This window comes from Rhinatrema bivittatum, chromosome 1 (genome assembly GCF_901001135.1).
Source record: "Rhinatrema bivittatum chromosome 1, aRhiBiv1.1, whole genome shotgun sequence".
In the NCBI taxonomy this organism is placed as follows: Eukaryota; Metazoa; Chordata; class Amphibia; order Gymnophiona; family Rhinatrematidae; genus Rhinatrema; species Rhinatrema bivittatum.
In genome coordinates, this window is record NC_042615.1 from 67,288,548 (window position 1) to 67,300,977 (window position 12,430).

The following is a 12,430-nucleotide window of genomic DNA, read 5'->3' on the forward strand; positions in this document are numbered from 1 at the left end:
CCCTGCCCCCACCTCTGCTCTGCATCTCCCCACCCCTTCATACTTTTCAGTATATCATATGACAGTTGTTAGCTGCAAAACTCATTTTAACTGTTTTTCGTTTCCTTTCCAGTATGCTCCAATCAGCACCATGAGCCGCAAATAATGACCGGCAATTTCAGGACAGCAGCTTCCAGCACACCACAGTTCCCATTTCAGTTTGATGTCTGAGTCATGCATCCTGTCTGAGCTAATGTTAGTTTCATGATTGCAGTGTGTCTGGGGTTCTGTCTGCCCGTCAAATCCGTGAGCCACTCCAGAAAGGTCATCCTTGTTTGCAATGTGTTCCCTTTCTCACTAATTCATTTAGGTAATACATAAAATATGTCACAGACAAATCCAGACCTTAATATTTTAATAATGCATTTTATGCATTTTATTTAGTTAAGAAAAATAATACAAAGATAGCAATACTGAAAGGAAATGTTTTATATAACTGGAACAGAATTTCTGACATAAAAAGGAACTGCTATTGAATATCTGAACACGTCTTGTCATAACTTTTTACCTGGAAGTATGTTTGAATTTCCCATAAAGCTGCAGTAGTACTTCATGCTGGACTTATTTTGAATGAGAGAATGAAATACACTGATACATGGGAAAATGCAATGCATATTGGATCTCTCTATAACTGAAAAATGGAATATGGTTACCAATAAAAATGTCCCTTAGAGCCAACCTGGGTTCAAGTCCCAGAACGGAATCCTGTTCCCTGGGTAGGGAACACAGCAAAGACAGTGATCACAGCCACCTGAAGAGTAGGAAGCTCAGGTCATTACACAATGCTCACTGATTAATCTATCCAGACTAAAACCATACAAGCCTTGATTGTCATTGAGATGGCAGTTCTCAACCCAGTCTGGTTTTCAGGTTATCCTCAATGAATATGCATGGGGTAGATTTGCATGCACTTCCTCCATTGTATCTATTGCCCTGCATATTCATTGTAAATATCCTGAAATCTAGAATGGCTGGATGTGTCCTGGGGACTGGGCTGAGAACCTCCTCTGCAGGGGGAGCAGGATGGGGCCCAGTCAGGGGAATGAACCAACCTGGTGAAGGTCCAAAGTGGATTGTCTCAGACTCTGCACTCCCATCCTAAATGTCAATGAGTAGCGATGGGGGTCGGCTCTAAGTTCAGGTATGGAATAGGCTAATTTAGAAGACAAAACAAAAATACTGTTTATGAAGAAGACCTTTTCAAATACTAGAACATGGGAAAGGACTCAACATTCTTTACCAAGTACCAATAATATCAGGACCCATCATATAATCTTGGAGTTCTTTGTACTGTTTTGATTTCTCACCTCTGTGTTACTGATATGTATGTCCACACTGGTTTTGTGTTCAGATATGCGGCATAGAAATGAGCGGTCAGGGCTTTTCCCCTGTGATTGTATTCACAGTGCAGCAATTAAAATCAGCATTTCCACATGCACCAGCATTTAACAGAGGCCAGCTATACTAAAGAGGCTGCCTTTTCCTTATTTCAGTAGGTCAGCTACGTTAAAGTGGCTGCCTTACCCTTCTGCTCACAGTTAGAACAGAAACGTTAGCGCTGCTGCCTTCTCTTGGAGGCCCCGGGCCTGTCTTGCTTCCCCTTCAGCTGTACTCTTAACCCTGCTCGCCTTATACCTGCTGGCCCAGCGCTGGTTAAGGAAGGCTTTTCACAAGATACTTGAATTTACCATTCAGTACAATTTATTTCAGTCATTCTAGGAATAAATCATTTTTATTATTTATAAAAATATGATCATTCAGACTTTAAAATCCTTAATTTGGGATCTATGAATGCTAAATCTAGTGATTTGGGAGTTAGTTTCATTTTATCAATCCAACTGTGGATTCCTAATCAGATTGGTTACTTTTTATTTTTGACCATATTTACATTAACCTTCTTTTGGAGTTTATTTTCTAAGCAGCATTAACACATTAGATACTTTGGGCACTTAATACACATTAAAAATGTATTAATGCCCTTTATCAGTAACCTTTGCTTAAGCATCACCAATAACGCAAAGAAGTAAAAAAAACTTTAGATTCCCCATACAAAGGTAATTTGTCCAAAATGACATTTTGCAGCACTACCATGATAAACAGTATAAGTTGCTGCATAGCCTATATAGTATTTTTCGCCAGCCAGAATTGTCAGCTTACTAGTGGGGATGTGCTAATTCAGCAAACATTACCTGAGTTTACGGGAAATAAACACACATAGGGGTTTTGGTTGGAGCTCTGCAAAAGAATCGACAGAAGGATTATGGTCACTCTAGAATCTTACACTGTATTTCTTCAATAATGGTGACCAGGGCATGACTTTTCAGAAGAAAAACTAAAATTCACCTTCCCTGTTTACTCTTCATGGCATGTCACTACCACTGCCACTACCACTCATATGTGGACCTTAAATGCAATTCATTTGAAAACAGCAGATCAGAAAGCATACAGAGAATGGTGAGAGATCTGCTAGCTTTGGAAGATGTGGGTCAGAGCATTAACTTAATCTCAAAGCTTGGGACTCTCTGTACCTCCCTAGCGTTGCTCAGGGATTAGGGCCAGCTGGGGGTGACTATGGCTATAACTGTGACTGTGCTGACATTGGAATATCACTATATAAGAAAGAAACAATACACTATAAGCATGATCCAGCTGCAAACCATCTTGAGGAGCTACCCCTTGTTTATTTTATTTAGCTTAATATTTAATGTCAATGTTTTATGATTATGCTTATTTAATTAATCTATGATTTTATCTCTCTTAACAGCTAATTTATTCTTTTACCCTATATAGTTTTTAGCTGTTACTATTTATGAACATTGTATTTCTAATCTTGTTTTACCATGTGTAAACCGATGTGAAGGCTTGTCCGATGTGTCGGTATATAAAAACCTAATAAACTAAACTAAACTAACTATACCTGTGGTCTTTATTTAATTAAACTTTGTGTGACTGTGACTGCTGTTTCGTGTTTTGGAAAAACATGAATACAAATAATTGTATAATAAAAGATAATACACTTCGAGAATTGACATTGTTTTTTTGTTTAGCCCTAGACTCCACCACAATTTACATCCTTCATATAATAAGCCTCATTCATCAAGAGTCTTCTTTCCTTCTGTGCCCCTGATACAAGTTTTTCTATATCAAATCCCTTCTGAAAATAACCACGGAATAGAAATGTTGTTAAAAAAAAAGAGGTGTCAGCCAGTTTCAGCACAACAACAACTTGGCATGTACAATCACTAACTGAGAATCACAAGCAGGACTAACATAATTATCATTGCTGTTCATTGCTGTTCAGCTACTGCTGTCCACATTGCCATTGTCTTCATCTGGAAGCTCTGCAGTACGATGTAAGTAAATGTCTCTGAACCTTAAATGGTCCAGTGCATTCAGCAAAGATGTCATGGATGGCTATTTGAAGCATAAGCATACGCTTGATTGCAGGCAACCAAGATGGTCACTGAGAATAGTGCCAGCCGGTATTGGTAGCTCTGGTGCTCAACTTTAACTACTTTGAATGCATAAAACTAGCCAGGTGTGTACAATTCTGGTCGCCGCATCTCAAAAAAGATATAATTGCGATGGAGAAGGTACAGAGAAGGGCTACCAAAATGATAAGGGGAATGGAACAACTCCCCTATGAGGAAAGACTAAAGAGGTTAGGACTTTTCAGCTTGGAGAAGAGACGACTGAGGGGGGATATGATAGAGGTGTTTAAAATCATGAGAGGTCTAGAACGGGTAGATGTGAATCGGTTATTTACTCTTTCGGATAGTAGAAAGACTAGGGGCACTCCATGAAGTTAGCATGGGGCACATTTAAAACTAATCGGAGAAAGTTCTTTTTTACTCAACGCACAATTAAACTCTGGAATTTGTTGCTAGAGAATGTGGTTAGTGCAGTTAGTATAGCTGTGTTTAAAAAAGGATTGGATAAGTTCTTGGAGGAGAAGTCCATTACCTGCTATTAGGTTCACTTAGAGAATAGCCACTGCCATTAGCAATGGTTACATGGAATAGACTTAGTTTTGGGGTACTTGCCAGGTTCTTATGGCCTGGATTGGCCACTGTTGGAAACAGGATGCTGGGCTTGATGGACCCTTGGTCTGACCCAGTATGGCATTTTCTTATGTTCTTATGTTCTTATTATTCTTTGCTAGAACACAATGGTGTTGTCGATCTTAGATCCTAAAGTTCTAATCTTCAGAGAGATAGTGTGTTAGTCTGGTGCAGCAAAAAATGACAGGAATCAGGTGGCACCTTATAGATTAACAAATTTATTGAAGTATGAGTTTCAAGGACAGTGTCTCTCTGCTGTCTACACAGGACAGAAGTGGAAGTAATCTATAAGGTGACACCTGACTCCTGTCATTTAATGTTCCTAAATAATCCTTATCAAGGACTCAGCTAGACATGTCCAATTCAATGTAAGCTGTAATAGCACACAAATATACCCCTTTTGCCATACTCCTTTTACTATTTTATAGCTGGCACAATCTTATGTGGGGTGGTGGATTAAATTGCATTAGGCTCACCAGCAGAACTGCATCAGCACTTACAGAATCAGATCAAACTCAGTGGCAACAAAGTTCTCCAGAGAGGATTGACTTTATTCATGTTCCATGGTAGGTTGGTGGTACCAATTTGTTTCTAATTTCATCTTCTGCCAAAAATTCTTTTACACAAGCAGCATATTGCTTGACTGATGCCTTGATGTGAGAACACAATACTTTTTACCAATCAGAGAAAGATCTTCTAGTTTTACTTTTGCCTGGGCATCTCTACCTTATTGCTGGACCATATCATCTTTCAACTGAATTAGTTATGACATCAACATCATTGTCATCATCCAACCAGGACCTCGCCTTGGCATTTGGGTCGACACCGTTGGTATGTTAGTTTGCCTTTGCGTTCCAGTGTCTCCTGTTCCAGCGTTTCCTGTTCCAGCATCTTCGTGTTCCTGCGTCTTCCATTCCCAGTGGCTCCGTGCGTTCCCGTATCCTTCAGGTAGTACGTCTCCGGACTGACCTTTGGTACTGACCTCTGCCTGCCTGACCATTCTCTTGTCTGCCACCTGGAACTGACCATGCCTGCCTGACCATTCTCTTGTCTGCTGCCTGGAACCGACCCTTGCTTTGGCTGACTGATACTCTGGCTCTGAACCTTGCGCTTCACTCGGACACAGTCTTCTGTCCTACTGTGACCATTGGACCAACCTGCTTGGAAACCAACCGCGGCCTCCACTTGGCTAGACCCACAGGCGCAGCCTGTCTCACCCGGAGAATCTTCCTGAACTGTTACCTCCCTGAGGTCGCCGGAGCTTCCAGTTCGGGTCTAGTCCATCCTCTCTGCATCAGCTGTGCACCCTTGCTTGTAGTGGGCACACCCCTCCGCTACCTCTCTGAGAGACCACCAGAGGCCCACCTAAGTCCAGGCGGTCTGGGTACCCAAGGTCTCAACCTGTGGAAACCCCAGACTATTATTGGTGAAGCTCCAGTCAGCTTCTATCTCCTTGTGTGCTCCACTTCCTGGTGGCAGGTGCTCTCTGGGTCCGACCAGAGGGCCGTACCAATCCTGCACCAGGCCAAGGGTCCACCTCCAGCGCAACACTGTAAGAGTCACTATAAGTACTGGATAAAATGCTAGAAACTTTCAAATTACCAACTTTTCTTCCTTCAGTTAAAGGTCGAAATGAAAAATAAGGGAGTTTCAAAGATCAGACTGAAATAGCAGAGCAAGAATTGGGAGGAGGAGGGAGGAGATGGGATTTCTAAATGCAAAAGAGAATAAGACTAATCAGAGTGTCTAAATGTGGGTTGTTTGTGTGATGGTGGTGATTTTATTTATTTATTTATTTATTTATTTATTTATTTATTTAACACTTTTTTATACCGACCTTCATAGTAATAACCATATCGGATCGGTTTACATAGAACAAGGGTATAACTGAAGCAATAACAAAAGTAATTAACAATAGAGGTGAATAAGGCAAAGTTACATTTAACAAGGAGTAAAAAACTTGGAAGCTTAAATAGCTGGATAGGAGGTAAAGGCAGGAAGTAATTGTAACATAATACAATAGAGAATATGGGTTAAAGCTTAAGGTGCTTTAACCTGGAAGTGCCAGAGTCCATCGGTGCCATTAGCTGGCCCCTGTCACATGGTAGGATGAAAGTGTGGGAGTATGTTTAGAGATAGCTGAGAAATACAAAGGATGTACACAAAAAAAGAAAATTCATTTTGCTTCATTTATTCATTTAGTAGGGCACCAAAATTAATTTGGTTTATTTAAAATGAAAAAAAAAATTATTTGTTCCATTTGTTTATTTGTTTCCTATTAAAGTAAATGGGGGAAGCAATGCAGCCTATTTGGGACTCTAAGATTGGGGTTTTATAATGAATTCTAATGAAACGTGTGAGTAGACATCAGCAGAAGGGAGAAGAGCACCACAAGACACGAAAACTGTATTAAAGTGGCACCAAAAGTGGCATGAATAGCCCAAGGCATCATGGCAGAGCCCAAACAGAAGCAGACACACCAAAGGCACCATGAGAGGAGCAAAGCAGCAGCGAGACTTCCAAAGCGGGGCAGAGGGCACTAACGGCAGTGGCACGAAGATTCCAGTGCACTAACAGAGGTGCAAAGCAGCAGCAACAGTAAAACAGGCCAAGGTGCCTAGAAGAGGGAATGAAGCAACAAAGCTGTCAGCAAAAACCCCAAGACATTGATAGAGGGTCAAAGAACATAAAAAAGTGACATGAAGATGGCCCAAGCACATGGGAGGTGCAAAGCAGCCACCCACAGTTACAAAATGCACAAAAAAAATATTTGTACAAATCCCTGGGCAAGGAAAAGGCAAAGAAAATCTCTGAAGGAGGCTTTTAGTGATCTTGATGTACAAATTGGACCTCATAACTGCATGTATAGATACATATATATGCTAGGGATGTGAATCGTGTCCTCGATCGTCTTAACGATCGATTTCGGCTGGGAGGGGGAGGGAATCGTATTGTTGCCGTTTGGGGGGGTAAAATATCGTGAAAAATCGTGAAAAATCGTGAAAAATCTAAAAATCGCAAAACCGGCACATTAAAACCCCCTAAAACCCACCCCCGACCCTTTAAATTAAATCCCCCACCCTCCCGAACCCCCCCCAAATGAGTTAAATAACCTGCGGGTCCAGCAGCGGTCCGGAACGGCAGCGGTCCGGAACGGGCTCCTGCTCCTGAATCTTGTTGTCTTCAGCCGGCGCCATTTTCCAAAATGGCGCCGAAAAATGGCGGCGGCCATAGACGAACACGATTGGACGGCAGGAGGTCCTTCCGGACCCCCGCTGGACTTTTGGCAAGTCTCGTGGGGGTCAGGAGGCCCCCCACAAGCTGGCCAAAAGTTCCTGGAGGTCCAGCGGGGGTCAGGGGAGCGATTTCCCGCCGCGAATCGTTTTCGTACGGAAAATGGCGCCGGCAGGAGATCGACTGCAGGAGGTCGTTCAGCGAGGGTTCCGGCGCCTCGCTGAACGACCTCCTGCAGTCGATCTCCTGCCGGCGCCATTTTCCGTACGAAAACGATTCGCGGCGGGAAATCGCTCCCTGACCCCCGCTGGACCTCCAGGAACTTTTGGCCAGCTTGTGGGGGGCCTCCTGACCCCCACGAGACTTGCCAAAAGTCCAGTGGGGGTCCAGAAGGACCTCCTGCCGTCCAATCGTGTTCGTCTATGGCCGCCGCCATTTTTCGGCGCCATTTTGGAAAATGGCGCCGGCTGAAGACAACAAGATTCAGGAGCAGGAGCCCGTTCCGGACCGCTGCCGTTCCGGACCGCCGCTAGACCCGCAGGTTATTTAACTCATTTGGGGGGGGGTTCGGGAGGGTGGGGGATTTAATTTAAAGGGTCGGGGGTGGGTTTTAGGGGGTTTTAGTGTGCCGGCTCACGATTCTAACGATTTATAACGATAAATCGTTAGAATCTCTATTGTATTGTGTTCCATAACGGTTTAAGACGATATTAAAATTATCGGACGATAATTTTAATCGTCCTAAAACGATTCACATCCCTAATATATGCCTGATGTTTCCCTATGTATCATTTGAAGAAGAGACAGGGGTTTGAGTCTTAGAGATAGTCTTCCACTTTGCTGTGGTATAATCCATTGAAGGCTAAATATCAGATGAGACCAATAGTCAATAACAACTGTAAGGAAAGGGAGTTTAAATAAAAGTCCAAGAGAACATGAAATCATTAAAGGTAACTGAATAAGGTTTGTTTAAAGCATTGGATTATCATGGCAACTTCAATAGTCGGCAAGTAGTGTAAGAGAATTTGAAAAGAACCTTGAAGACAGCTAGAGCAGAGGTAGAACCTCTTGAAAGTACCAAGAGAGGCTTGGAGCAGCAGGAGCAGCAGTAGCATTTTTTAAGATGGCACCGGCCGTCCATTGCTCCTACCATGTGGCAGGGGCCAGCCAATGGCACCGATAGCCCTTGTCATATGGTAAGGGAAAAGGGTCATCGGTGCCATTTTGTTTACTGGCAGCCGACAGCCCAACCCCCACTGGACCACCAGGTACTTTAGAAAAGGTTGGGGGGGGGGTCAGGAGCGTGGGGGATTCTAAATAATTAGATTTAAAGGGTCGGGTGGGGTTTTTTGGCTCAGAACAGCCGAAAAAAAAGCGATCAGAACCGTGGGAAGCGAAGATTTCCCGCGGTTCTACAAACTTGATTCTGGAAACGATTCTGGAAACGATTCACATCTCTAACCAACAATAGCGACATGAGTACCAGAAGGCACTTAAAGAAGATCAAAGGGCACCATCAATAGTGGCGTGAATACAACAAGGCCCCTAAAGAGGAGCAAAGGGTACCAACAATAGTGGCATATGTACTGCAAGGTACTATGAGAAGAGCAAAGCAGTAGAAGCAGCAACAGTGGGGTGAACACTTCAAGGCACAGTAAGAGGAGTGAAGTATCAGCAATGGAACTGCTTATAGAAAGCATTTGTCTTATTACAAGTAGTGTTAGTCTATCTGCTTCTCTTACTCACTGCTCTCATAAACACATAGGCACACATTCTCTTGTTCAAAATCATTTCATTCTGCTGTACTGCAAGTTCCTATCCTAAACAGTACCTGGCTATGCCTCACAGTGGTACATTTTTTTACAAAGATAATGACACAATTTATGGAAAAACAGCACACAACAATATTGCCCTGAACACCACAGTGCACCTGCAGAGCAACAACAGGCACCAATAATAGTGGCATGAATACTACAAGGAATCTAAAGAGCAACAAAACAGCAGCAACAGAGGCATCAAAATCCCTAAGTAGTAGAGTATGTGGAATGGCAAACAATACAGAGGCATCAAAACCCATATGAAGTAGAATGTGTAGTATGGCAAACAGGCATCAAAACCCCCAAGGCATAGAGGAAAAAGTATGGCAAACAACTCAGATGCATCAATATCCACAAGAGGTAAAGTGCATCATATGGCAAACAGTGCACAAACATCTAAAACCCTAAGGTATAGAGTGTGAGATATGGCAAACAGCACAAAGGGATCAATTACACTAAGTCATTGAATATGGAGTATGACAAACAGCAGACTTGCATTGTGAGAGGGCCAAAGGGCTTCAACAACTGTAGGATGAATACCCTAATGTAATTTTCTGTTCCTTGTTCTGTGTAAACCGAAGTGGTATACACAAGTGCATGAACTCCGGTATATAAAAGCCTTTAAATAAATAAATAAATAAATAAATAAATAAATAAAGGGGCAAAACAGTACCAGCTGTGGTAGGAGCTCTCCAATGCATCATAAGAGGGCCAGGAGTGGTTCTGAAAATAAGAGTTGTGAACTAACATATCAAGGCATACACTCACAAAAGAGGTTTGATGGGAGGAGAAACTTGCAATTTATTTCTTGTTTTACATTTTTTCTATAAGCAACAGAGAAGCAGGGAAGGAGAACTAGGCCAGGTTCCTAGAGTAGTGCTTGAAAATGATAAGGTACCAAACCATGGGAGAGGCAGAGCATGAGGGGCAGGCAGGTCAGTGCAGCAGCAGCAACAGGAAAGGCAGTTTTCAGCATCACACTCACAGTAAAATGCTAAGGGCCAATACTATGAAGAAGAGCCCTAGTACTCTCTATGTGACTGTACATTCAGTTTTCCTCTCACTTGCATGGAAATTCTGTGAAACCCAACAGAGGGAGTTTTATTTTCAGAAACACCAACTTTTCCACCAATTCTAGCACCAGCTGTGAACATGTGGACTCAAGATAGCCCCTGCCATTGAGAAAACCAATTAACTAGGCATGCTGGTTGGTTGTCCAGACAGGAAATGATGAGTCATATGGCAAGATCTGTCAGATGGAAGTCTTGAGTATCTATTATGCCAATGGAATTGTAGCCTTGTCTTTTATGGGCTTTATCAGATAAAGTATAACTGATATTTTTGTTGTTGTCTCCTTTGCTGGGGAATAATAATCTCTCTTGCCAACTGTTATAATTATGTTCTGTTTCAAAAGTGAACTTTCTGCAGGAGGAAGGGACGTCCTGGGCTGGGCCTTCCTATGGTCATATCTTTGGATTAAGGATAACTGAATAGGGACATTCCAAAAGTCAATTTTAGCATTTTGCTTCAAAATTTGCAGACTTTCACAGTTATAAATTGTCTTACCTCATAATGAACTGTTCCAACTAAAATACCATTATGTCAGAATTAACAGACCTGAAGAGAGTTCCTTTCTGTCTGACACTAGCATAAAGCTGCACAGTGACCTGAAATCACTCTTGACAGTTATAGATGGCTGGAATGTAGTCTGTCCTTCTCAAAATGGGTATGGGTATGTCTCTTGATACCCTGAAGAAGGAAGCCCACACCACTAGTCAAGAAAGACCGTGCTCAGAAATTGATTTGTGGATGCAAATGTGCCCTCCTATCAGATTCATCACTCACAGCTTGGGGAAACTACAGAATACAGATCATGAACTGTGTAGAATATAAAGCTCTGGAGGCACACGTTGCAGACTGTCTGCAGCATGCATTCTGATGATCTGATGTTTGAATAGAAGAAACATCTTAACATGGCATGACTATCAAAGATGCTTCTTGTTTATGATGAATTCCTCTGAAAAGAAAGTGCTTAGCAACAACTAGGCATGTGCATTCGGATTGACCGCATATGTAAAACGCAACTCAAATTTATTTTTTAACTTAAAAAAAAAATGAGGCGTAAACGAGCAGATTTCCGACATATTGAACATAGATATGTCGGATACGGCGAATCGCCATGCGCGCGCTTTCTCGCCGCCATTACCTGCGACTCGAGCTCGGAGCCCCGGATTGCCTGAAAATGGCGGCGCCCCTGCGGTAACCATGCCAACCTGTCTGACCCTGTCCTGTGAGTCTCAGTGACTCACAGGAAAGGGTGGGACAGGTCGGCATGGATACCGGAACGCAGCGAATCTGCGTTCACCTTTTCAGAGAAGCACTGAATGCAGCGAATCGCGCTGTCATTCCGTGCTTCTCTGAGGATTTCCTGACGAGCCAGCACTATAAAAGCAGCAGCAGCACGAGGACTGACGGACATTGTCAGCGATTCAGTGGGGAGGTGGGATCGGGATCGTGCAGGGTGGGCTTAGGCAGGCTGAGGCAGAGAAGATAGCAGAACTAGATTTGATAGACAACACAGAACAGAACCAGATTTGATAGACAACACAGAACAGATTCTTTGTTAGGGAAAAAAAAAAAAAAGAACATTGTTATTGAGTGAGTCTGTACATTTTATCCTGGGCAGTGCCAGGCAGGGCTGGCAGTACTCTGCCTCATATTTGCTATTTTTAAACAGACTTAAAAGCATTCTCCTTGAGTGGTTCAGTGCTGGGTGGGCACTGGGCAGCAGTTCCAGGGCTGGGAGTACTCTGCCTCATATCTACTTTAGTTCTATGTGCACTGCAGTGCACACAGACAGACACATTCCGTGCATTGGCAGGCAGGCAGTGAGGCAGTGGGCACTGTAAACAGAGTGAAGATTGCCCTTCAGCGAGTCTGTTACATTTGCTATTTCTAAACAGACTTAACCGCATTGTCCTTGACTGGTTCAGTGCTGGGTGGGCAGTGCCAGGGCTGGCACTGGCAGTACTCTGCCTCATATCTACTGAAAAGGAAGCTGGTTCTCTGTGCACTCACTGCACACACACAGACAGACACATTCCGTGCATTGGCAGGCAGGCAGTGAGGCAGTGGGCATTGTAAACAGAGTGAAGATTGGCCTTTAGCGAGTCTGTTCAATCTGCTATTTTTAAACAGACTTAACCGCATTGTCCTTGACTGGTTCAGTGCTGGGTGGGCAGTGCCAGGGCTGGCACTGGCAGTACTCTGCCTCATATC

General features: G+C 43.1%; 1 protein-coding gene across 1 annotated transcript in view; it reads left to right on the plus strand.

Annotated features, from left to right (window-relative positions):
- Positions 1-2,920, plus strand: part of LOC115098293 — a 178,840-nt gene extending 175,920 nt beyond the window's left edge. The window contains exon 5 of the mRNA XM_029614925.1: positions 113-2,920. Within this exon, the coding sequence (XP_029470785.1) occupies positions 113-145 (33 nt within the window). The 3' untranslated portion in view covers positions 146-2,920. The remainder of the gene's footprint in view (positions 1-112) is intronic.
- Positions 2,921-12,430: the final 9,510 nt, after the last annotated feature.